The sequence below is a fragment of the Telopea speciosissima genome, chromosome 4 (genome assembly GCF_018873765.1).
Source record: "Telopea speciosissima isolate NSW1024214 ecotype Mountain lineage chromosome 4, Tspe_v1, whole genome shotgun sequence".
NCBI classification, from domain to species: domain Eukaryota; kingdom Viridiplantae; phylum Streptophyta; class Magnoliopsida; order Proteales; family Proteaceae; genus Telopea; species Telopea speciosissima.
Genome location: NC_057919.1, coordinates 4,714,698 through 4,741,385, shown reverse-complemented (window position 1 = coordinate 4,741,385; position 26,688 = coordinate 4,714,698). Strand labels below are relative to the sequence as shown.

General features: G+C 40.4%; 1 protein-coding gene across 2 annotated transcripts in view; it reads left to right on the top strand.

Annotated features, from left to right (window-relative positions):
* LOC122660599 (BEACH domain-containing protein B-like) overlaps positions 1 to 26,688 on the top strand; it is a 146,960-nt gene that overhangs the window by 78,571 nt on the left and 41,701 nt on the right. For both annotated transcript variants that reach the window (XM_043855976.1, XM_043855977.1), the window contains 19 exons: positions 171 to 632; positions 802 to 1,129; positions 10,354 to 10,815; positions 10,948 to 11,106; positions 11,205 to 11,354; positions 12,670 to 12,825; positions 13,056 to 13,097; positions 13,188 to 13,532; positions 14,851 to 15,024; positions 18,191 to 18,351; positions 18,484 to 18,799; positions 18,890 to 19,322; positions 19,447 to 19,783; positions 19,914 to 20,102; positions 20,433 to 20,694; positions 20,848 to 21,039; positions 21,123 to 21,341; positions 21,465 to 21,641; positions 22,809 to 22,924. In XM_043855976.1, coding sequence (XP_043711911.1) covers positions 171 to 632; positions 802 to 1,129; positions 10,354 to 10,815; positions 10,948 to 11,106; positions 11,205 to 11,354; positions 12,670 to 12,825; positions 13,056 to 13,097; positions 13,188 to 13,532; positions 14,851 to 15,024; positions 18,191 to 18,351; positions 18,484 to 18,799; positions 18,890 to 19,322; positions 19,447 to 19,783; positions 19,914 to 20,102; positions 20,433 to 20,694; positions 20,848 to 21,039; positions 21,123 to 21,341; positions 21,465 to 21,641; positions 22,809 to 22,924 — 4,680 coding nt within the window. The remainder of the gene's footprint in view (positions 1 to 170; positions 633 to 801; positions 1,130 to 10,353; positions 10,816 to 10,947; positions 11,107 to 11,204; positions 11,355 to 12,669; positions 12,826 to 13,055; positions 13,098 to 13,187; positions 13,533 to 14,850; positions 15,025 to 18,190; positions 18,352 to 18,483; positions 18,800 to 18,889; positions 19,323 to 19,446; positions 19,784 to 19,913; positions 20,103 to 20,432; positions 20,695 to 20,847; positions 21,040 to 21,122; positions 21,342 to 21,464; positions 21,642 to 22,808; positions 22,925 to 26,688) is intronic.

The following is a 26,688-nucleotide window of genomic DNA, read 5'->3' as shown; positions in this document are numbered from 1 at the left end:
TCACTTGAAAGGCCAAGTTGGATTTGTTGCATTATATATACTTATGTTTATTGTTTTTGTTATTTCTTCATTCGTTTTTTTTTTTTCTTATTTATTATATACCTCATGTAAAATAGAAAAATTCTGTTCAAACTCAAAACTATCTGTGGTATCCTTGACAACAGCTCTAGCTTTGGGAATTTGAACAACTTACAGTTTCTTTGTGAAAATGGAAGGGTGCATAAACTTGCAAATAGCATCTGCTGGCCTGCTTTCATGCTTCAAGAGTTCAAACAACGGAGTATGGGCTCATCTCTACAGGCTGATTTTCATGTGCCCATTTTGGACTCTAAAGAGGAGGTTCCTGTAATTGTCTCTTCAATAGAGCCTCTTGTTCCGTTTGACACTTATGTTTCTTATTCTCAATATTGGAAAGTTTATGCTGCTAAGTTAAGTAGCGTACTTTGTTCTTTCCTTGTGGCTTCTGAAGATTTTCAGTTACATCATGGCCAAGCATCTGTTGGTCGAACTGCTGTGGCAGTTTCTCCAGTATATTTGGAGCTCTCTATAAAATGGATCATGAAGGTTCTTCTTACAGTGTTTCCTTGCATTAAGGCTTGTTCTAATCAAAATGAGCTGCCGGGCCATTTAAGGTTATTATTCAATTGTTAATTGATTTCTCTGTTTTTACTTCTTTTTCCTTTTGATGTGAATCTTTCTTAAATTTGTATTAGGCCTACAACAGTATTTTCTCTGATTTTTCCTTTGTCTTTTCTTTTACTTGTATTTATGTTTAGTTTCTTTTTTACTATTTTGTGGCAGGGTTTTGGTCAATACATTGGAACGTTGTGTTCTTTATACATTCAGAAGGGTTCTTATTTTATCACCAGCATTACTTAAAGTATTTCGAGAAGAGGGAATATGGGAGCTTATTTTCTCTGAGAATTTTTTCTATTTTGGACCAACTTCAGATGAAAGCTCTGGGGAACTCATAAAAGATATTGAGGAGGTTCCTAGATATTCAGAACTATGTTCTACCTCTAGCTCCTCCATGAATCAAGTAAAGTTGGATGAAGTTGAAATTCTTCAACTGGAGGTGATTTCTTTTGTGGAGTTTGCTGCAACATTCAATGGAAGTGCACATAACTTGGTACATTTCTCTAACCTTTATGACATCCTTTGTAGTACCTTTTTATTTTTATTTTTATTTTTATGAATTACAATAGGCTTTTATTGGGCACACGGCATTGCAACGAACTAAACTTAGATTTGATTTTGATTTTGATTTTGATTTTGAAAGAGCTTCCGGTTGATGATCTTGTCAAACTACAATGGGATCTGTCAAATCAGCATTAAATACACCTAAAACATGAATAAAAAATTATAGTTCAAATGACAATCAATTTCCTCTAATATGAGGGCTTTACATAGTTCAAGATTTCGAACTTTGGTCGAAATCTGGTACATTTTGACTGAATGTTTTGTTTGACCATTTCGGTGGTCAAAGGACTATATTTTGGCCCAAACTCTTGGGAACCCTAATTAAGCATCTCTAAACATATTGGAACCTTTAGATCGTAAAAAAAACCCACCAATGGTAGTTTGGTTTTGTACCCTAGGTTGCTAGTATACACCGTACCCTATGGTATGCTTTTTCTAATATTTTACCTATTCTACACATAATTTAGTACCAGAACACATAAAATTCAATGAAAGTTTTAGTACAACTAAAATATGCATTAGGAATGAAGAAAAACTATTTAATAGTCCCCAGTACCTTGTTCCACTAAAAAATGTAGGAGATTAGGCAAAAAATGCCAAATCTGGGGTTTCTTGGACTTTCCTTCGTACTGTCTAAGGCCACGAAATTCTGAAATGGATCCAACTTTCGATCCATTTCAAGCATTGTTTTGTAATGTTTAGACCGAAATGCCAAAATTTATCGAAACTTTGCATACTTAGTGAATTGACGTACGTTTCATTGCAACTCATGTCTAAACCCCTAATAATTCACAAGATTTCGGACGTTTCGACCGAAATCTTGACCTATGGGGCTCTATAGACTCTAGTACTCTAATACTATATTTTTCATTTCCTTGTCGGTGGACAATAACAGTAGATTTAAAACCGTTTAGTCTTCTACTTCTTTGTTGAATCAAATCAATGACCCACCTACAATGAGAAACTAATAACCCATCTTCTAGGTTCAGTCGGGAAGGGCACATGCTTTCTCAAGTGATTTTCTATTTTTGTGGTCTGCATACTTGTTAACAAATCCTACCAGCAGATCATACCAACTCAAGGATGAGCTTCATTCCAATTCTGTGTCTACTGTGCAAAGGTTGGATTGGAACACAGATTTTTTTCTTATTCATTGTTCTTTTTCTTTGTTATTGACACCTAGGAATCTCTTCTCTCTTCTTGAATCTTGGTTTTAAAATGCTTAGAACCATTTGTAGAGAGATTTAAAATTAGGGAAAGGCTTGGATGATTTGAGTCACCCCAAGCACCTCTTTATTTATAAGAGCATGGTACTAAATCTCGTTTCGTTTCGGTGTTTCGGTCTGACCGAAATTTTTGAGATACTGTCGAAATTTCGTGGAAATATGGTATTTTTCTATGGGTGTAAAATGCCAAAAATGACCGAGATTTCCAAAATTTTCGAAACGAGATGACCGAAATTACCGAGATTTACGAAATTTCCGAAACGAGATGACCGAAATTTCCGAAATTGCACCGAAATTTCCGAAATATTCGAAATATTGCATTTTTTCATATCGGACTTGCGTTTCGTTTCGGACAGGTCGAGATACTCGAAATATTCGATATCTCGACCGAAATTTCGCGAGTTTTAGTACTATGGTTGGTAAGAGTAATAAAAGAATAAACATATGTACATGAGCAATGTGGGACTAAACCACATACAAACAACTTAATAAATAAAGAGGAAAAAAGTCCAGAATACCCCCCACAGTATTCTGGCCCATATCTAACACTCCCTCTTAAGTTGGAGCATATATATCATGCATGCCCAACTTGACTAAGATAGGATGAAACAACTTGCTTCTCAGTCCTTTAGTGAACACATCAGCAAGTTGATCAGTAGTCTTCACAAACGGAACACAAATGAGGCCGGCTTCAAGCTTTTCTTTGATGAAATGTCGGTAAACCTCTACATGCTTAGTGCGATCATGCTGGACAGGATTATGAGCAATGCTGATGGCAGCTTTATTGTGACAATAAAGCATCATGGGAAGATGGACAGCCACACCAATATCCTGCAATAATCCTTTAAGCCATAGAAATCCACAAATGCCTTGGCAATTGCACGAAACTCGGCTTCAGCACTAGACCTTGCCACAACATTCTGCTTTTTGCTACGCCATGTGACAAGGTTCCCGCCCACAAAGGAACAATAGCCAGAGATAGATTTCCTGTCAGGAGAACCAGCCCAATCGGCATCAGTATAAGCTTCAATCTTGAGGTGACCATTGGGAGATAAGAAGATTCCCTTTCCTGGAGCAGACTTCAAATACCTTAAAATACGACGGATTGCATCCATATGAGAGGAATAGGGATCATGCATGAACTGACTCACCATACTTACAACAACTGCTATGTCAGGTCTTGTGTCTTTCTCCTTAAGTTTTGTAGTAGCATCCATTGGAGTATCTGAAGGATGACAACCTAGCAACCTTGTTTCAGTCAATAGATCAAGGACATATTTTCTTTGAGAAAGAAAGATGCCCTTTGAAGAGCGAGCAACTTCTATCCCTAGAAAATATTTGAGAGGGCCTAGATCTTTGACCTCAAAATCACGGCCAAGGAGAAGCTTTAAATCCCTGATAGCAGCACCATCATTATCAGTCACCACGATATCATCCACATAGACTATGAGAAGAGTAACCTTGTCACCAACTCGTCTGATGAACAAAGTGTGATCAGCATTGCTCTGCTTATAACCTGCTGAAATCATAGCCCTATGAAACTGCCAAACCAGGCTCTAGGTGATTGCTTCAGCCCATAGAGAGCACGTTTCAGCTTACAGACCCTGCCCTTAGTCCTGTCATCGGAGAAGCCTGGTGGAATGTCCATATATACCTCCTCCTCAAGCTCCCCATGGAGGAAGGCATTCTTTACATCTAACTACTGAAGATCCCACCCAAGATTTACAGCACAAGATAATAACACCCTGATAGTGTTGAGTTTTGCCACTGGTGCAAAGGTCTCCTGATAGTCAACTCCATAAGTCTGAGTGAACCCCTTTGCAACCAGACGTGCCTTATACCGATCCACTGAACCATCAGCCTTCTGTTTGACCACGAAGATCCATTTACATCCCACTGGTTTTTTCCCTGGAGGAAGAGCCACAAGATCCCACGTATTATTTTTGTGTAGTGTTCTCATTTCTTCCAACACTGCAGCCTTCCACTTTCCATCTGTATATGCTTCTTGCCAATTTTTAGGAACAGAGACAGAAGAAAGAGAAGATACAAAAGCACGAAAAGACGGAGAAAGAGAGTTATAAGAAACAAAGCGAGATATGGGATGTAAAGTGCAAGTCTTAGTACCTTTGCGATGAGCAATAGGTAGGCCGAAAGAAGAGGGGTTACCTGGAGATGAAGGATCCGGGTCTGGAGCCGGCAATTGGATGGGTACTGGTGCTAAAGTGGATTGCAGCTGCCCTCTATTGGATCTGCCCCTTATATAGGTGATGATGTTGGAGTTATCAATTCTCTTTTGAAATTCACCAATAGTTCTCTGGACAGGAGTCAGCTCCCCTTGGATAGGAACATTAACAACGCTATTTTCTATGGTCTCCCCTGTAAAGGATTCCCATCAGGTGAGGGAGGAACAGCTAGACCATCCAAAGTAGGCTGGGCAGCAGCCGTGGGTGGTGGTAAAGAAGGCTGGGTAGTAGCCATGGGTGGTAAAGTAGGTTGGGCAGCAGCCATGGGTGGTAAAGAAGCCTGGACAGCAGCCTGAGGAACCTCCGGTAGAGGAATCTCAAAAGGCACAGCTTCACTAGAACTCTCCCCCTGAAGAGGTGGCGAAGAACAGTAAGAAAGGGACTCATGGAAAATAACATCCATACTAACCATGGTACGGCGGGAAGGGGGATGGTAACACTTATAACCTTTCTGGGTCGGAGAATAACCCAAGAAAATACAACGGAGGCCCCGAGGTTCAAGTTTGCTAGGAGATCTAGTATCCCTAGCATAACAAACACAACCAAACACCTTGGGAGGTACAATAAAGGAGGAATTCCCAATTAAAATATCAGAGGGGCTATGAGAGTCAAGAACCCTAGAAGGCAGCCTTTGAGATAGGCCGTAGTGAGAACCGCATCCCCCAATTATTGAGATGGGACATTCCTCGCAAACATCAAAGCCCTGGCCATCTCTAACAAGTGGCGATTTTTCCTTTCGGCCACACCATTCTGGGTAGGGGTATCGACACAACTAGTTTGATGAAGGATGCCATGATCAGCTAAATAATTTTGAAATTGGGATTCTGTATACTCTGTTCCATTATCATTTCTCAATATTTTGAGAGTAGCCTGTAACTGAGTTTGGACCATTTTATGAAAATGTTGAAAACATGAAAAACTTGATTTTTTGTATGCAGAAGATATACCCAAGTATGCCTAGAATGACAATCAATGAAAGAGACAAACCAACGATGGCCAGAAATAGATGGTTTACGACTGGGGCCCCAAACATCAGAATGCACCAAAGTAAAACAAAAAGAACTCCATTTATTTGAAATGGGATAATTCGAATGTGTCTGTTTGGTCAGAACACAAGCCTCACAAAAAAAATCATCCTTAGTACGAAGGGTGACCAAACTAGGAAATAAATGAGCTAAGATTCCTAAAGGGGGGTGACCTAACCTAGAGTGCCACTGGTAGAGTGCAGAAGAGACCATGGAGTTCTGGTGTGGCGGAGAATGTAATGGTGGTGGAGAGAAGCGACCGTCATCAAGTAGATACAGCCCACCGTGCACTTTACCCAATCCAATCGTCTTCCCAGACTCCAGATCCTGAAACACACAATGAGAAGGAAAAAAAGTGACTTTGCAGTTAAGATCACGAGTAATACTACTAATGGAAAGAAGGTTAGTAGTAAAATTAGGAATGTGCAAAACAGATGTCAAAGGAAGAGAGGAAGTGCAGTTGATGATTCCCTTTCCAGATATGGAAGAAAGAGAACCATCAACCACTTTGACCTTGTCTTTCCCAGAAGTGGGAGAATATCTGTGAAACAAACTAAAGGAACCGGTCATATGATCTGTAGCTCCAGAATCTATGATCCAAGGATGGGAAGCTACAGAAGCACAATGACCTCCAAATGGAATACCTGACCGGGCAAAGTGTGAACCTGAAGGAGCAAATGAATTGGCAGTAGCTGATGTAGTAGAGGCAGCAGCAGTGGAAGACCTTAGCATACATAGGAGTGCTTGTAGATCATCCTGGGATAGACTAGGGTCAGTAGCAGGGGCTGCAGTAACAGTCTCAGTCTGATGGGCCTTGGGTCTTTGGCTTATTCTTGTTCTTGGCAGCCCTTTTAGCTTCAAAATCAGCAGGTTTCCCATGAAGTTTCCAGCACTTCTCTTTGGTGTGATAGGGTTTGTGACAGTACTCACAAACAACAGTTGCTGTAGCAGAATAACCAAGAGCAACAGTGCCACTAGGAGCAGAAGTGGCCGGGGCAGCAGCCTTGAAAGCTGATCTGTTTGTAATAGGAGGGTGCAACATAGCAGCCCTCCGGTTCTCCTCAGAAAACACCAATGCATAAGATTGTTCAAGTGTGGGAAATGGCTTATGTCCCAACACCTGAACACGGATCTGATCATACTCCACATTCAAACTAGCCAAAAAGTCATATACTCTGATTTTGTCCACGTGCTTCTTATAGGAAGCAATATCAGCCACTGAAGTAGGGTGAAAGTGGCGGCCCAAATTTGGGAGGTAGTGTCCAGAAGAAGAAAGTTATGTTGTAGATCAGAAGTCATAGATCCTATCAGATAAGACATCAGAACACCATTATTGGCAAGCCACTTTTCCTGAGCAGGCCCTTGTTCAGTAGGCATAACACAAGTGCCATTAATATGACTGGTGAGACCACAGCCTGCAATGGCAAACGAGGCAGATCTGGACCAGAGAAGGTAATTCGAGCCATCAAGTTGAATAGGATTTGGTGGGAAGTTGTGGTACTCTGTCTTGTGACCATCAGTGAGTGACTGATCTGAAGTAGCTGAAGAATTGATCGAATCACCCATTCTTGGCAGCAAATATGTCCAATGTTAACTTCAAAATAAAGGCTGAATCACCTCTCCAAAAAACAGAACCAGCAGCACAAGGAGACCCCTATATCGATAGTATCAGGGTTTTGAAGAAAACCCTGAATTATGGAAATCGATAAAGGGACAAGTGTGGCACAGAACTGCAGATAAAAGGCTGCAACTGAAGTTGATTGGTGCTTTATAATGGAGAAAACAACCTGTAGAAACTCAGGTCCAATGGGCAGCAGCAGCCCCAAGATCGATAGATGTCAAGGTTTTGAAAAAAACCCTGTAAGGTGTATCGATCTCAGAGAGGTCTTCAAAACTGGATTGTAGAAGCCCAAAAATTGCAGCCGAGTGTCTCCTGGTAATTATAGAATCAGCCTGGCGGAAGAAGAACCAAAGTGCAGCAGCAACAAGCAGCCCCACACCCAAAGTCGACAATTGTCAGGGTTTTGGAAAAAACCCTGAAGATGGAGATCGATTGGGAGTGGAGGTCTTCAATGAAGGAGAAGAGATGCTGAATAGATGCTGGAAAAGGTGCTGAAGAAGCCTCAATAAGTGAAGAACAGCCTTCAATAATGGTAGGGGCTGATCTCCAGAAAAACCTTAAAGACTTCAATGCGGCAGAGAGGGTCCAGCAGCTATCGAGCAGTAATTAAGTCATAAAAAACTGAAAAGAGGTTGGGAGGGGCAGCAACTAGGTCATACGACCACCTCTTGTAGTGCTGCTCTTAGGAAAAAGGGAGAACCAAGGAGAAACAAGGAGGGGAAGAAGGGAAAAACGATGGAGGAGAGAAGAAGGAGAAAAAAAAAACAATAGGGTTGGTCCCTAATTCGAAATCAGCTTTGATACCATGTAGAGAGATTTAAAATTAGGGAAAGGCTTGGATGATTTGAGTCACCCCAAGCACCTCTTTATTTATAAGAGTAATAAAAGAATAAACATATGTACATGAGCAATGTGGGACTAAACTACATACAAACAACTAAATAAATAAAGAGGAAAAAAGTCCAGAATACCCCCCACGGTATTCTGGCCCATATCTAACACCATTGAGAACGATTTATATATATATAAGGGGTGTCAATTCTAAGCCCGCATTGGTAGGACTGACCTGTCCTGACTGGTGAAAACCCAAACCAGCTCGACACGTTAGCTAAACTTGTCGGGCTAAGGCCTGAGACATTAGCTAAACGTGTCATTCACGGTGCAAGGGGATGGACCGATGGGCGCCCGACCAAGTCCGACATGTTTAAGCCCGTTTATGAACCGTCTGTTTTAGCCCAATTACCCCTTAAATTCCCTATTTTATCCCAAGTATACCCTTTATTAATCTCCTTGATTAATTTATCTTCTTGCATTACGTACGTTATATATAAAGGACTATGGTCCAAGTAAAAACATAGAATTGTAATTGAATATTAATGCATTGCGAAGTTGATGGGCAAAAAATGAACGGAGCACATAATCAAGGCCATTTATATTGTTCGAAATGCCATCATATGTATGTCCAATGAGATTGAGGCCCATAAAGATCCTAATGCATTGAGATTTACTTATTTAGCCATTAGCCTAGTGAGAAACATTCTCTCAAGTAAGTACTTGTTTCATCCCAAAGAATTAAATCTCATTAGAAGCTATATGGACCAAACTTACATAGCCCGATTGTAGACCATTTAGTGCGAGTCCATTTAGTATGAGACCGATTATAGACAGGTACCCATGGTTCAAGATCTTGGTTTCGGACAGGCAGAAAACTAAGTTGGGCCGAGATCTCACCAAGATCTTGGCGCGTTGGTGCATTTTTTTTTTTTTTTTTGAACTCGAAGCGAGGTTTCGGTGGGTTTTTAACCTAGTTAGGTCATGAAACTTGGTAAATAACTTATTTTTGGCCATTTAAACACAATGACACTATCAAATTTTGAAATATCAAAGTCCAAATAGGAGTTTGACTTTGGACCCTAGGTTGGTAGGCTACGACGTATTAATAGGCCCTGTTCTACACATAATTTAGTAGTAGAAAGCATACAATTAATGTAAAATACCGAGAATTCGAGCCGATGCTGTTTTCTTAACTCATCCTCTGTCTCGTCTTGGACCTTCAAAAAACCGAGATATCTCAAAGATCTCGGCGAGACCTCGTTCCATTCCGGTACCGACCAACCGTTTTATATAGAGGACCACGCCTAGCCTATGAGGACCAATTACTTAAACAGGCCGGTCACCGTGCGGGATCCTAAAGTAGGGGGGACCATTTAGGCCCAACCGAAACCGGACCAGACCAACCAATTGACACCCCTTCTATCTTGATGGTTGATCAGGCAAGGATGCAGTTGTTACATCATTCTAAGATAAAAGCTGCTCTTTGGGGTTATTAACTCGGGGTGAGTACTTTATTTTGGGCTTTCACTTTAAATGAATTTCCTGGTTAGATATTTCCAGGCTCTAGTGAATGTGGGAGAGACACATGAATGGTGTACCCAGACTTTATCTTTAATAGACTTTTATTTTAATCTATTTATTTATTTTTATATTCAACTTGCTGGGATAAGGCCTAATTGAGTTAAGTTGAATTACAAGTATTTATCTTTTTTTTTGTTAGAAAATATTGACCAAAATTCATGTATCCTTTCCTATATCTTTGAAGACTTTTTTCTCTATTCTACTTGCTTCAGTAAGGCCTAATTGAGTTGAGTTGAATCATAAGTTTTAATTTATTTACTGAGATATGCATAATTAATGGCATAAGTAATGGCCACATGGCTGGTGCTTCTTTTCAGCAAATATACCTTGGCAGTTCTTTTCATGTTTGGGCATTCATCTTAATTCTTTTCTTATTTACTGCAAATTCCATTATTTTAACTCTTGATTTATCACAACATCATGCCTTCTGATCTTAGATGCAAATTAGGCATCTCTTTTCTGTGTTGTCATGGTCCTCTTCAGGACTTGGTGTACAACGTGATCCTTATGAAGAGATTCTTGACTTATTTCTATCATGTTGAACACGATAATTTCTTGAAATTTTTTTTTCCGGTAATAATTTCTTGAAATTTCACTCACCTGTAAATTTCATGTCATGGCAGCCTGAATGTTCTGTGTTGTTAGATGCACTTGAACAATCTCTTTGTCAACCTGAGATTGCAAATGTTCTTGCAAAGAGCCTGCATCGTATCCTACAGCTTGCAACTGAGAAAACTGTTGCTTCTTTCAAGACATTGAATGCAATTTCAAGGGTGCTCAAAGTCGCTTGTGTTCAATCCCAAGAATTAAGAAGGTCTGGATGTATAAGCCCTCTTGTTGAGACACAGTTTATGGAGGGTATTTTGCCACAAAATAATCAAAGAATTAGTTCAATTGAGAGAGCTCAATGTTGGCTTAAATGCATGAAGACTTCAATGGAGCTCTTTACCGAGTATCTATCAGTAGTGGATGATGCAAAGAGTTTAGTTTTACATGACTCTTCATCTATAGATTGTTTATTTGATTTGTTCTGGGAAGGAGAGTTGAGGAAGCAAGTGCTGAGACATATTCTTGATCTAATGAAGGTATCTATAGATTGTTTATTTGATTTGTTCTGGGAAGGAGAGTTGAGGAAGCATGTGCTGATTTGTTCATCTGATTTATAGTTTTGTCCTCCATGGTGGTAAAAATCTTTTCTTGCTTAATCATGCTTGCAGCTGCCACCATCTTCTAAAGAAAATCAAGTAGCGCTATTGCACATATGCTCTAAATATTTGGAGATGTTTACTTCTGTAAAGGAACGAGAAAAGAATTTTGCAGAATTGTCAATTGATCTATTGGTTGGTATGAGAGATATGCTTTTAACTGATCAAATGGTATGTAAATGTGCATTCATTTTTTATGTTCTAATGGCCAAACTGTTTATGCTGTTGTGTTATGACTGATATCCTGCAAAATTTCATTTTGCCTTCAGTATTATCAGACTTTGTTCCGTGATGGAGAATGCTTTTTGCACATTGTCTCTCTGTTAAATGGCAATCTTGACAAGGGTTGTGGAGAGAAGTTGGTCCTGAATGTTCTTCAAACACTGACCTATCTGCTTACAGGAAATGATGCCTCAAAGGTAATCATGTCCTATCTTACTGCTTCATTTCAATCAACTCTGTGCTACAAGTTTTCGAGACAGTGAATAAAGTTGTTGCAATTAGATACTGTGGCACCTGCTTCATCAGTCTGCTTGTTCAGTGTCATGTGGGATCTCTCTCTCTCTCTCTCTGAATCTTTGCATGTGAAATGTGTTTGAGTTCTGGGTATTGGACTGCTGGATGGTGGACATCTGGAACGGATGCATGCATAAAGTTGGATCGACAGAAGAAGATTCTTAATCTTGATTACATCTTGAACAGAATGATGGGGGAGTTATTGAATTCGGGTACAACGACACAAACCCCTTGCACTTACCAGGGATCGAACACCCGACCTCCTGGCTCTGATACCATGTTACAACCGTTTATCTCTAAAGCTCGAGCTGTTAAGGGCTACAACAATGTTGCTATACACTGTTGTAGTCCTTACCATGGTACCAGAGCCGTGTGTGTGTGGGGCTGCACATGCAGGTGGGTGTTGTTATGCGTTGAATATACATTGTTGTAGTCCTTACCATGGTATCAGAACCGTGCTTGTGTGGATCTGCACATGTAGTGGGTGTTGTTATTTGTTGAATATATGGTTGTCGCACCTTACTTAACAGCAAGAGCTTTTGGGATAAGCGGTTGTAAATTGTAACAGTGAAGAACACATGTATAGGTGTACATATCCTAATGAATGAACATTTCTTGTTGCTTATCAAAGAAAGGGGGTTAAGAACTTAAGATTTCTCTTTTTCCCAAGAAAAAGGTGGCACGGAAGCTATCTAAAGTCTAGATGCATGTTTTTTATGCAGATTTTATGACCTATGCACATATTTACCATTTGAATTTGCACCAGTGTTTCCTGCCTTTCCTATGACTGGTGGAAGTATTTGAAATTAGTTCTAGGAAGATGTAGTTTTCTTTTTAATTGATACCCTGTATGAAGACCTCATGTTTTGGCTTCTGATCTTTAGATGTTTACAGTTGTTAGTCAGTGTGGCTTTATTTATTTATTTATATCGTTTTTGATAGGTCAAAAATTTTATTGAAAAAGAAAAAGGCCAAAAATATAGAAGGCTTCATAGAGAGAGGGTTGGATGGAAAGGATCTTTACTTATTGGTTCGATTCACAATGCATGGATTTTGCAATATCTTTCATGTGGATCTACCTCCTTTCTGTAGAGTATTAGGCTATTAGCCTGGGAATGAGGGAAAGGATCTTTACTGTTTTTTTATCTGTTCTTTGCTTTGTGGTGTTTAGTGGTATTTGCTCTAGTCATTATTTTTCTTTTCTGCTATTGTTTGCAGGCTTCCTTTAGAGCTCTTGTGGGAAAGGGTTATCAGACATTGCGAAGCTTGTTGTTGGATTTTTTCTCGTGGCAGTCAAGTGAAGGGCTTTTGAGTGCTCTGCTAGACATGCTTGTTGATGGAAAGTTTGATATCAAAATGACACCCGTAATAAAGGTGACTTTTAATGAATACCTTACCGTATCAAGATGTTATTTGAGATTATATTGGCATGGTTGTCTGTGGAAACCTGCAAATATTCCCTTGGATTTGGTGATTATTTAGTTCCTATGTAAGGGATGTATTGAATATGCATGTCTGTCAAGGGTCAACTTTTAATTGAATGCATCAGTTACTACTTACTGCCACATATTAATGTTTACTTTTTTCCCTCTTTTTTGGCACAGAATGAGGATGTAGTCTTACTTTTCTTTAGTGTTCTGCGGAAGGTCTTTCTCTCTCTCTCCATAAATGATAATTTTCCTTTGTTTGAATCGTTGTGTTTTCTTAACTATTACTCTGTCATTGTGGTTGGACAGAGCAGTGATTCATTGCGGCTTTTTGGGCTTAATGTATTTCAGCAACTGCTAAGAGAGTCCATCTCTAATCAAGCTTCATGTGTGAGAGCAGGAATGCTTAATTTTCTTCTTGATTGGTTTGCACAAGAGGAGAACGACAATTTGATTTTGAAAATTTCACAACTAATTCAACTTATCGGTGGCCATAGCATATCTGGTAAGGACATACGGAAAATTTTTGCTCTTCTTCGTGGTGACAAAATTGGATCAAGGCAACAGTACTGCTCATTGCTGTTGATCAGCATTCAATCTATGCTCAACGAAAAAGGGCCCACTGCCTTTTTCAATCTCAGTGGGAATGAATCTGTACGTACTTGCATAATTTATTTCCATTAAGTTATACATCTTGTAATTTGTGTAATCTGTAGCAGAGTACTTATAATAATTTGGTTCACTTCGAATAAATTTTGGTCAGAGCACATTAGGACTTATTTTGCAAGAAGTACAAGTAGTCACTATGTTTACTGTTTGATGTGACGATTTCTGGTGTATTGTGCTGCAATATTTTTTTTCTTGCTGATTGGAGGTTTTTTTTTTTTTTTTTGAGTGAATAAGAATATATTAACAAAACCCCAAAGGGAAAAGAGAGAAGGGGGGGGGGGAGAATACACTGGGAAAAGAGGGGGGTGAAGCTATACAAAGACGCCCCACAAGCCCTAAAGGGGCGGGCTAGGAGACTGAAAAAAAAGAAACATCTAAACCCCAGTAAGTAACTATATGCATGTTCCTGGGAGTGTCCAAAAGAGATCCATGGCGAAGCAAGTGAAGCTTGGAACTGACATCAAAGAAGATGGCTTTCCAAATCTTGTTGAAAGATCGAGAATTGGAGGTCCATCTTCGAAGATTTCTCTGCATACAAATATGCGAGATGACGGCCCCAAACACAAGTTTACCAGCGGAGTCACAAATAGAGTTGCCTGAAAAAGTCATATCCAACCAAAGCCACTCCCTGGCAAAGGGGAAAGGTATCCTACTGCGGAGCCAGATTTAAAAAAGGGATTTTTTTCCAAATAATGGAGGTGAAAGGGCAAGAGAAGAAGAGGTGGTTGACGTCCTCAATACCATCCCAGCAAAGGATACAGGAAGGGGAGACAGGAATGTGACGGTGAAGGAGAAAGGCTTAAGTGGGAAGGCAGTTGTTAAGGGATCTCCAAACATTGAAGTTGTGGCGGGGGGTGTGATCTTTGAACCAAACAAGTTTGTGCCAAGGGACAGTGGGGGGGCATGAGTCCTAACGTAGTCCCAAGCGGATCTAGAACTAAAGAGACCATTGGGGGAGGGAGACAAGATGATCTTGTCCGAGAGGGAGGTAGAGAAGGGAGAGTGAGGTGCAGACCTGGGTGAGACACTAGGGAAAGGGGAAGCCCCGTGCACTGGGTACGCCCTTTACAGTTAGCTGGCTGGCTGACACAAACCCAAAGGGGAGTTTTTTGGTTCTGGAAATTTTGACATGACACTAATCTGCACACTTCTACATCCTATTCTTCTTGTATCTTAATTAAATTTCCTAATTGTTGCCTTCGGCACTCATGATTTATTCTGGCCATTAATTAGCTGATAATATTTTGTTATTATGTATTTGAGATGTTTCAAGTTATTGCTGACGTTTTCTACCCTGTTGTAGGGAATTGTAATAAGAACACCTGTGCAGTGGCCTCACACTAAAGGATTTTCCTTTTCCTGTTGGGTCAGAGTAGAAAACTTCCCCAGGACAGGAACTATGGGTCTTTTTAGTTTTCTTACAGAAAATGGGAAAGGGTGCTTTGCTGTGTTTGGGAGAGACAAGTTGGTTTATGAGGTAAAAGTTTCTTTGCCCTCAGGATGTTGTCCAACTGTTTGTTGCTTAGGCTTGACATCTTGTTCAAATCTCATTTCGTCTTGTATGCCTTGTTTGGTTACCTATTTTGATTTGGTTCCTTGAGTGGAGTCATTGTTGTTCCATTCAGTACTTAATGGTGGACTGCAAATAGTTGAGGTTCCACTTTTCTGCTATATATTGATTTGAACTTGCTTGATTCCCAACATCTTGGAAATTTAGAACATTATCTCTAAGAAATAAAATTCTCACTCTTTTGATCCAATTGCATAAAGAACACTGGCCAAAAAAAAAAAAAACCTCATATCCAATAATAAAAAAAATGCTAGACAAAACTACACTTTCAGTTTCGCCATTGAAAACCTGACCTATTAACTTTTTAACTATGACTAATCAAGTAATCAACTAATTTTATGAACATAATTGCTAAACAACAACAACTTTTAACTTGCCACTTTAAACACAAACACCATTGGAGTAACCACTCTCTTTAAGCTTGGCATGGTTTATGTCAAAAATGTTGGTCAGAGAACCCCCTACGTGTATTGACTTGATGTTTCTGTGTTGTTTGTTTTATGATTTTCTTTTTGGTTCAGGATTCAATCCAAATTCTTCTTCCATGGATTGGTCTCATATTTGTTCATTTATCATGGCCGTCCTTTAGCAATGCTGTACATGCTATGGTGCAACATCATCTTTGAGTTATCCAGATTGGAAACCTCTCAATATCAATGCAAAATCCCAACAGTTTAAGGGCATGGATATTTTACAGTCTTGAACAGTAGTATAATTGATAAACCTATCAAAGTGGAGAAACAATTTTTTTTGGGTTTCCCTCTCTTTGACAAGCAACAGCAAAAGAAATCTTTATTAACTCTGGATCCAAAGAGGTAGAAACAAGAAAGGCAACGGAGCAGAGGAGCAAAGAGAAATGAGAAAAGGAAAGAAACCAAACTGGGAGTCGGGTAGAAATAAGCAAAGTAGAATCTCTCCCCCACCTCAACCCATGAAAGAAACCAGCACAAACTAAGCCCACCCACCACAACCATACGACCTCTTCTAGGAACTTTACAAGTTTACAGCTTTTGTCTTTACCATTATTTCCTCCTTTTAAATTGGCCTTGTTTGTAATCTATTGGTGGAGAACATTTGTGTTGATGAGAGTAATAAATATTCATCATTTGATTATCTCATGATACTGCACGGAGGAGGAAACCAGATGTGGAAGAATTAAAGAAGTTAATGGAAGTCACAAGTGTTTGAAAGATGAAGGCTCCCCTTAGAGTTGTTACTTGTGCACTCCTGTTGGCTCTTGATAATGCTTTTGTAGAAAAAACGTAACCTAAACCGATGCAGAAAAGAATGGAAATCACAAAGAAACAATCACGCAATGCACACGAGGATTTATGTGGTTCGGCAAGATTGCCTACGTCCATGGTGAGATGAGATTTGCTTCACTATCAATGGAGAATAAGGTTACAGCCGCTCGTCCTCACACCTCTCTCAGATTTATTACATAGAAAGAACCCTCACTACAAATATATGGAGAAACCCTAAACAGGTAATTTACCAAAATACCCATATAGCACTTACCCATATAGTCCACTTCGGGCCCTACAGCCTCTTAACGGCCCTTCAGAATCAGCCCGCTAATGCAAGCAACGGAATACAAGACATCGTACCCCAGACAGTTTTGGTATTAGATATCGTACAACTAAATGGCATCTTGCAAATCATTGTTATTTATGTTATTGTGAAGAGGAATCAGCAGCATGCAAGTTCCTGAATTGTTATGTCATATGTGACTGAAAATGTATGGATATTCTTCCTTGGTTTGTTTTGAGTGACCTTGACATGGCTTAATAATGTAAATAAGTTGTTCATTCAATGGCCGAAGTCCGTTTAGAGAAAAAGAAATTGTTCTTTGGAACTTTGGCTGTATGTAGTAGTTTGGGTGGGTGTGTGTATGGACGAAAAAACAGAAGGGTGTCTCAGGTGTTATCCGAGTAATTGGGCTGATTTTGGTAGGTACCTTATAGATTGGGCCCTCAGCCAGAAAATAGTTTCAGGGAGTTGATACAAGTTTTCTTCTAGCTGTTGTTCATTGCTTCTTTATTTTTGTGAAGTTTTGTATAAAGGACAGTCCTGGTTTTTTTCTGTGCTGAATGTCATATCAATTGTAGTTGCATCTTTATACGTGAAACGAAAATATACTTTACTGTTGCAATCCCTTAGGAAAAGAAAAATACTTGGAGGGCCTAATTCTGGAATTAACGTGGGGGATCAATATGGAGGTTGGGGAGGCCAAGAATGAGGAAGGAAGGCCAAAGCTTACAAAGATGGATTTGGAAAGAGGAAGATTAAATGTCTTCTTGCTATCTAAAGAGGTTTTTTCATTGTAGAAACTGGAGCGAGACTTTGATATGGTCATTCCTTGCCTCAGTGTTTTCTTCTTTCTTCTTTTACATCATTTTTTTTAATGAATTACCAATATAATCGAAGAAGAAAAGAAGAAACAGAGTGTATACAGCTTGCAGCTTCGCAATGGAAAATCTTCCTAACAACTAAAATGAGGCCTTACCACCCTTTGCCTGCTATCTCATCTATGAAAGAATTGGCAGACCGAGGTTTCCAATGAAATGACACATGGATTGATAATGCCATGTGCCTAATACATCTTTCTTCATTTGCATCATTCCAAGAAACCCACTTACATACATTCTAAAAGACTACTTGGACTCCCACTTAAATTTGAAAAAGGGAAAATAAGAAATAGTCCCAATTCTGTCACTGAATCTACTTTTATTCCTATGACCGAAACACCCCTAATGTTTCACAAAATCTTAAACTGTAGACACTTCTCAAAAAAATGAGGATCTTTCTGAAATCTGAACAGAAACATAGATCCTAAAAAAATTTGACACTTGTACCAGTAAATGACCCCAAACCAGAACAATGACACCCTAGCTACTATAGGCTACATGGGCTATGCGTCGTCCTTCATTCTTGTCTGAACTTCTCAATAGAAGGTGGAGCTCAATATGCTTCACGTAATAATGTCCTGGCTTTTAAATTTCTTTCCAGCTTAGTATTGTCTTTTGATGTTATAGCGAGATATGCTCATTTATGACATGTTTCTGTCTTGCAGTCTATCAACCATAAGCGACAATGTGTTTCATTGCATCTGAGCCTTGTGCGAAAGAAATGGCATTTTCTTTGCATAACTCATAGCGTTGGGAGAGCATTTTCTGGTGGAAGCATGCTGCGATGTTACCTTGATGGTGATCTTGTATCATCTGAGAAATGCAGGTGTTACTGATCTTTTGATTGTTGCTATTCTCTTTTCATTTGTTTTGGTTGAGAAATCATTCAAAGCTGCTCTCAGGTTTCACATAATTATCTGCGTAATTAACTTCCTGACTTTCATAATACATGTTTCAGGTATCCAAAGATTAATGAAACTTTGACATGTTGTTCAATTGGAGCAAAAGTAAGTCCAGCTGTGTATGAAGAAGAGAACCCACTGTTCTCGGTCAGAGAATGTTCTTCTTTTCTTGGACAGATTGGTCCAGTTTATATGTTCAGTGATGCTATTTCTTCTGAGCAAATCTTAGGCATTTATTCCTTAGGACCAAGTTATATGTATTCATTCCTTGATAATGAAGTTGCTCTTGCTTCCAATTACCCTTTGCCCAGTGGAATTCTTGATCCAAAGGATGGCCTTGCATCCAGAATCATTTTTGGTCTCAATGCACAGGTCATCATCCTTTCCTGTAATAATTTCCTGTTAGTTGCATTATTTTTGCCTGTCATCGATAAATTGTGATCTAATATTATCTCTTTGCAGGCCAGTGATGGCAGGAATTTATTTAATGTTTCACCACTGCTGGATCATGCACTGGATAAAAACTCGTTTGAAGCTGCAGTTATGGCTGGAACACAGTTATGTTCTCGTCGCTTGTTGCAACAGATAATTTACTGTGTTGGGGGTGTATCAGTATTTTTTCCGCTTTTGACTCAGTTTGATAAGTTTGAAGATTCTGAGAGTGAACACACTGAGGAGACAATTCTTAGATCTATTACTAAGAATTGTATTGCAGCTGAAACTATTGAGCTTATAGCTTCTTTCCTGGATGAGAATATAGCAAATCAGCAGCAAATGCATCATGTTTCTGGATTTTCCATTCTGGGATTTTTGTTGCAATCAATTCCACCCCAGCAGCTTAATTTGGAAACCCTGTCAGCTTTGAAACATATGTTTAATGTTGTGGCAAACTGTGGTAATGTAACTCTCTCTCCTAAACTGCCAAAATTCTGCAAACTCACGCATGTACATTTTCTTGTACCCTTTCCATCTATAAATTCAGTCAACATTTTGTATTAATTTGATTTGGTTACAACCAGGCCTGTCAGAGCTGCTTGTGAGAGGCGCTATTTCGAGCATATTTCTTAATCCTCTTATCTGGGTAAATACAGTTTACAATGTTCAGCGTGAGCTGTATATGTTCCTTATACAGCAATTTGACAATGATCCAAGACTTCTTACAACTCTCTGTCGGCTTCCACGCGTTATTGATATAATACATCTGTTTTACTGGGACAAACCAAAAACTCGTTCTGCTTTTGGCAGCATGCCTCTTTTGCATCCTATCGGTAAAAAAATATTTGGAGAGAGACCAAGTCGAGAAGACATTCATAAAATCCGTCTTGTTCTGTTAAGTCTTGGTGAAATGAGTCTCAGGTTAAGCACCTGCCAAGTTGGCACTCTTATATGCACATTTCTGAATTTCTATTTGATAAGATCTTATGAGATGAAAGTATTACAATCGTATTCCCTAAAAGTTCTGATTCAGAGGCATCTCATCCTGCAGGCAGAACATTGCAGTATCAGATATAAAAGCTCTTATAGCTTTCTTTGAGAGAAGTCAGGATATGGCATGTGTTGAGGATGTGTTACATATGGTTATTCGTGCTGTTTCTCAAAAGCCATTGCTTGCTTCTTTTCTGGAACAAGTTAATTTTCTTGGTGGCTGTCACATTTTCGTTAATCTCCTTCAGAGGTACACCATCTGTATTCTAATGTCAATGGTATCTGATAAATACTTCTAGTTGTCATTCTAGCCACCCCAATAATTTCTCTTATTCCTTTTCTGAAGTATCTGTTAGCACATAATATACCTGACATTGTGGATGTTATCAACTCATAATCATTAAATACAAACTGGCTATTGTCATACTTAGCCTGTGACTCTGATAATCTGAAATATGCACTTTCCATTACAAATATTTTAGCAAAGAATGTAATGTAAGATGAGTGTTCGAGTAGTAATTATATGCTCTATTGATCATGTTGCTGTCTATTTACATTTATTTTCACTGGTTGATCATAGGGAGTCTGAACCGATAAGATTGCTCAGTTTGCAATTCCTGGGAAGACTTTTGGTTGGTCTGCCATCTGAGAAGAAGGGACCCAGATTTTTCAATCTTGGAGTTGGAAGATCCAGACCTCTTTCAGAAAGCCATAGGAAGGTCAATACAAGGCTGCAACCAATTTTTCCTGCAATAGCTGATAGACTTTTCAAGTTTCCACAAACAGATCTTTTGTGTGCCACCTTGTTTGATGTTCTTCTTGGGGGTGCTAGCCCAAAACAGGTGATGTAAAAAGATTTAAAGCTTATTTCTATTTGAGTGTAGATAATCTGTAGAAGCTTTAGTTTGGTTCTATTGCTGATATCTGGCTATTCATTTGTTTTTCTGTACAACAGAATTTATCTTCTAACTGCTATGTATGAGAATGATGTCCAGGTCTTACAGAAGCATAATCAAGCTGACAAGCAGAGGAGCAAGGGAAACAATTCCCACTTCTTCCTTCCTGAAATGTTGGCACTTATTTTCAGATTTCTGTCAAGCTCTAAGGACACATCTACAAGAGTGAAAATATTAAGGGATTTGCTTGATCTTCTTGATTCAAATCCTTGCAATATTGAAGCTCTGATGGTACTGCATACTACTGGTTTCTTGTATAATATGTATCTTATAACTAGTAAAACGTTTAGGTAATTCATCATATTTTGTTTTAGGAACATGGTTGGAATTCCTGGCTAGCAACATCTGCAAAGCTTGATGTACTTAAAAGCTACAAAGCTGTGTCAAGGGATGAAAATGATAGTAGGACAAATGAACAGAATCTTGTGAGGAACTTATTTTGTGTTGTTCTTTGTCACTGTATGCATTCTGTGAAAGGTGGCTGGCAGCATTTAGAAGAGACAATGAATTTCCTACTCGTTCAGTCAGAGCAGGTATGTAAAGAACCCCAGGCTCTGGAGGATCTCTCTCTCTCTCCTCCCCCCCCCCCCCTCTCCAATGTCCTTTACTAGTAGTCAAATGGACATTTTTATTAAAGGATTTTTAAGTGCCTGCAGGTTGACATCTCATGCCGGGACTTACTTCGTGATATCTTTGAGGATTTAGTTGGGAGACTTGTAGAATTATCCTCTGAGTACAACATTTTTGTGTCACAACCATGTCGAGACAATACACTATACCTGTTAAGACTGGTCGATGAGATGCTTATAGAAGAAATTGGTCATAAACTTCCGGTATTCTACTTATCTTGCATTTGTTGATTTTTGTAAAGTTTTTAAACTCAGAGTTGAGGGTTAACTAGTTTCACCAAGTCAACTTTAGCCATGAGACAACATTGTTTGAAGATATATCCAGTTTTGGTCTGTGTTGCATGTTAGTTTTCCTGGAACTCACCAGTCACCACAAATTTTTTTTTTCTATTTCATTCATAACAAATAAAAGAGGGTGGGCCTTGGTGCAACGGTAAAGGTTGCTCGCTTGGTCACGGATTCGTCTGGAAACAGCCTCTTTGCGAAAGCAGAGATAAGGCTGCGTACTTTATGACCCTCCCCAGACCCCATGGCAGGAGCCTTGTGCACTGAGTATACCCTTTTTTTTATTCATAACAAATAAAACGAATGAATACAACAACTACTCAGCCTTATCCCATCTAAATGGGGTCGGCTACATGGATCCTTGCCCTCTAATCAGCTCTATTCAAGGCTATACTTGATACAAGGCCTAAGTTATGCATGTCTTTTTTCACCACTTCTCCTAAGGTCATTTTAGGTCTGCCCCTGGCTCTTTTAGTTCCTTCAATTTGAATCAAATCACTCCTCCGTACTGGAGCATCCAAAGGCCTTCGTTGAACATGGCCATGCCACCTCAAATGACTTAAATAAAACAAACGAATAATTTGCAAAAATAAAATCAACAAATAAAGTGGCTCACTGAATTACCAAAAATGAAGGTCGTGTTTGGCGCATTGGTCAAGTGCTCACTTGCTGAACGCTTGGTCACGGGTTCAAGTCCTTGAAACCGCCTCTCTGGAAACAGGAGTAAGGCTGTGTACATTTGACCCTCCCCAGACCCTGCTAAACGTGGGAGCCTTGTGCACTGGATACGGCCTTTTTACTGAATTACCAAAAATAGTTTCACCTTTTCTTTTCTGTTTACCTTGATGTGCTCTGTTCATGGCTGACGTTTCTTCACTTCATCTCAGTTGATCATCCCTATATGTGTCCAAGGAAAAGCTACACTTTATCATGCCTAGTGAAGTATTAGAAGGGCCCTTTATCTAATACTCTTTACATAAATATGCAAGTTGCATTGGTTTTTTCAAGTTGGAATGACTTGGGTTTAATTATACTCGAAGTGGCAGAAACTTCAATGAAAAATTACTTTCTTTTTTCCCCTTGCAGTATCCTGGAAGTAGCTCTGATATTTCCCCTGATTCTCTCGAACTAGAAAGCCAGTATGATCTCAGCTCTACTTTATTTGAGACCTCTCGAGGAGAAAACAATGACAGAACTCTTAGGTACCTGTAACTTTCTTTTATATATCATTTGTATGCTTTATATAGTTAATCCACGCAGCAGTTTTTCTCTTACGATTATTTATTATGTGGATTTGAGCATATTTTGGGAAAATTGTTGCATAAGTATGAAGTATAATGTGCAAGTTGAAATGATCATACTCTGCGGTACACCGGTAGTCTGGTATGTCCTTATGAAACGAATAAAACCATTATTGATATTATGAGAACTGCACAAGTTATAATTTTTCTGCTTTTGTAATTTGATTCCTTAGCAAATGTATCTCTTCTGGAGTTGGTTTTATGAAAGCAATAAGAACAAAAAGCATTTAGAAAGCAGTGCTCTTTCCTCTAAGCTTCAGAAGTCTGTCTACATAGAAGTCATGTGGTGCTTCAATATCCTTACTTCTGCATCCCATAAACTCTTAATATAACCTAGTGGTTTACATAAACACAAATTTATTTCTTCTAATTGCCATTTGTTATGGTCTCATCAAACTGTGATTATATATGAGATGCATCTGACAAATAGTGCCAATCCGTATCACCTTGGTAAAAAGACTTGGTACTTCATTACAGAACCATTCTTACTGCTCACTAGTACATAAAAGGATTGTGCTTATCCTTGCCTATATGATCTGTGCGAGTGGGAGTCTGGAATTGGGTATGATGTGCAAGTTCATAAGGGCCATACCTATAGCCTTGTAAGAATGACCCCTAATCATATATCAAGCTGAAGTTGGTCTGCCTGTCTAAACCTTCTGGCTTCTGGTTCTTCCCCCCCCCCCCCTCAATGGCTGGCCTCCAGCCGGAGGTCCTGACATCTCCTCTCCCCCCTCCCCCTCCTCCTCACCACCACCTTCCCCAACACCCCTACCCCAAAAATCTTGCTCCTCACTTTTCATTCACCCCCCTCCTTCTCTCGCGATGGTCTTTCTCTCCACTTCATCCCTCCATCCTCCGATGGTTCCTCCAAATTTGCCCTTTGCCCATCTGATTTACTAGCCCCTGAGATCTCGAAGTGGAAATGCTGCCTTGTGGGTCAGCAATGGAAGACTCAAGGTATGATGGACTCTTTTTTTTTGGGTGAATAAATAAATTCATTACCAAAGAGAGAAAAATACAGCAGCTGCCTTAGGGAGCAAAGAGGAACAGAAAAGAAGAGTCGAATCCTCAAGAGGAGGAGGATTGGAGGGAGGTAGAAGAGAGACCCTAGGAGACAACAATAAGCCTGTTGCTTGGGAAGTCATTACAAAAAGAGGGGGGGGGGGGGCAAGAAAGCCTAGCATTGATCTCAAAGGAAATAGCGTCCCAAATCTGCTGATGAGTTTGCGATTTGGAGGTCCATTTCCTTAGGTTACGCTCAATCTGCTGACGGACTCTTACCTGTTTGGTAACGGGATCTTCATATTCAAGTTTGTTGATGAAGATGACAGAACTCGAGAAGGAGGTCCGTGGCAAGTAGGACCCAAACCAATTTTTCTCCGATAGTGGGATCAATACCTGCAACTCCATAAGGTCGACCTCAGCACCATTTCCTTATGGGTTGCCTTCCCTGGTCTCCCTCTCCATCTCTGGTGTGAAGATGGTCTAAGCATCATCTGTTTAGTTATTGGCAAGCCCCTCTACTCTGATGTCCATACTAAGAGAATGGACAGGCTTGCTTTCGCTAGAATCTGCATGGAAGTTTCCACCGACATTGTTCCTCCCTCTACGATCACCATCTCTGATAAAGAAGGTGTCTCCTTCCACCAGATTGTTCGTTATGACTAGGTCCCTCCCCAACGCATCCACTGCGTTTTTGGACACCATTCCAAAGGTTGCTCTCCCAAGGTCCTAGTTTTGCTGCCCAACACGTCTCCCTCTGAGGTTCCAGTTGTCTGCCCGATTGAAGCAAATATTGACGACTATGCTGCCAAGGTTCCAGCTACATCGCCTCCGTCTAAGGTCGTAGAAGAAGCAGACATCGCCCCCATTGCCACAGAGAGATGTCGGCATCAGGTTCCCCTCCTAGTCGAACCCACAATTCTATCACTCTGGCAACCTCCAACCGACCTCAAAGTAGAGGTCGTAGAAGAAGCAGATATCGCCCCCATTGCCGCAGAGAGATGTCGGTATCAGGTTCCCCTCCTGGTCGAACCCACAGTTCTATCACTCTGGCCACCACCACAAGCAACAAGTTCTCCAGCCTCTCTGCCACTTGCAGCGTCGCTGATTCTTCAGATCAGCTTGAAGCTTACTCTCTTTAGCTAGTGGTCACTAAGAAGGCCGTTGTAAATCCGTTGGTCCAAACCTGACGAAAGAGCCTCGTCGATCCTGGAGCAAATCTTTGCAGTCCCAAGTGGAAGTCTCCTTTGCTAGCCTGCCTGACACCTCTGTCAATGCCCTTTTGCCTGCCACCAGAACCCCTGCCCGTCTGAGCCTTCAGCCTTCCCTTTCCACGAGCCTCCCTCTCCTTCCCCAAACCCCTATCCCTTCTCCTCGAACCCCTTTGAGACCGATTACCAGGCCGTTGTCGTGAGTCCTTCGTGACTCCAAACTTCTCGATCCTCCCACCCATCTGTAACCCCTTTTTCGCAACCTCCTCTTTTCCCAACCCCGTCTCCCCCCCCCCCGGTGCCCCACCACTCACCTAAACCCCAACCAGGTGCACCAATCGACCTAGCCCCATCACCCGAGCCCAAGCCTGCCCCCTAACCCTCGTCCAGTCGTCCTAACCTTTTCCCCCTTTGCCTTCACCCTTGCCCTATCAACCCTTCCTTAGACCAAGTCCTTAAAGCCGGTTCTTTGGTCAACCAATCCCCCCCCCTTTGAACCCTTAAGCCCATCCTCTGCTGGCCACCATCCCTACCATCTGTGCTTACCACCGTTATCGTCACAAGAGCTAACCCTCTATGGCCATCATACCCCTTTGTCCCCCGTCCACTTGTGGTCCTTACCGCAATTACCACCACCCTCCCATTATGGTTAAAGGAGTCATCTGGAATGTACGAAGGCTTAACTCCTCGGCCAAGCACGCAGTCATCCACAATCTTTTTTTTTTTTTTTGGGTGAATAAATAAATTCATTACCAAAAGGGAAGAGAAAAAAGAATTACAAGGGACCCCAAAGGGGAAAGAGAAAAAGACAGCCAACCAAAGCCTTAACTAAGGTAGGCTGGAGCAACAAAAGAAACATTTGAGAGACCCCAGGAATCAACAATGAGCCTGTTCCTTGGGGTGTCAAAACAATGGGAAGGAGGAGCTAGCGATAACTTTGCTTTAATTTCAAAGGAAATGAATTCCAAATCTTCTGGTAAGGTCGAGAATTGGAGGTCCATTTCCTGATATTGTGTTCCATCCAAATATGGTTGATAGTTGCACAAAAAGCAATCTTTCTGACCGAATCGCAAATAGAGGATCCAGCAAAGGTCATATCAATCAAAATCCACTCTCTAGAGAAAGGGAGAATTCTTCGATTGGATTGCTCAAGATGCCCTTCCAAATGGCAGTTGCAGTAGGGCAATCAAAGAAAAGATGGTTCAAGTCTTCAGCATTATTTCAACAAAGGCAGCAGGCAGAGAAGACTGAGTTCTGACGGTTGCGAAGAATGGCTTGAGTTGGAAGACAGTTGGTGAAGACTCTCCAAGCCGGGAAGCAGTGACGAGGAATGTGTTGCTTGAACCAAAGGAGCTTACGTCAAGGAGCCAACGAGCCTTTCAAACAAATGAAATTCCAGGCCGCTTTGGAGGAGAAGGAGCTTGAGTTGTTTGTCGACCAAGTAACACA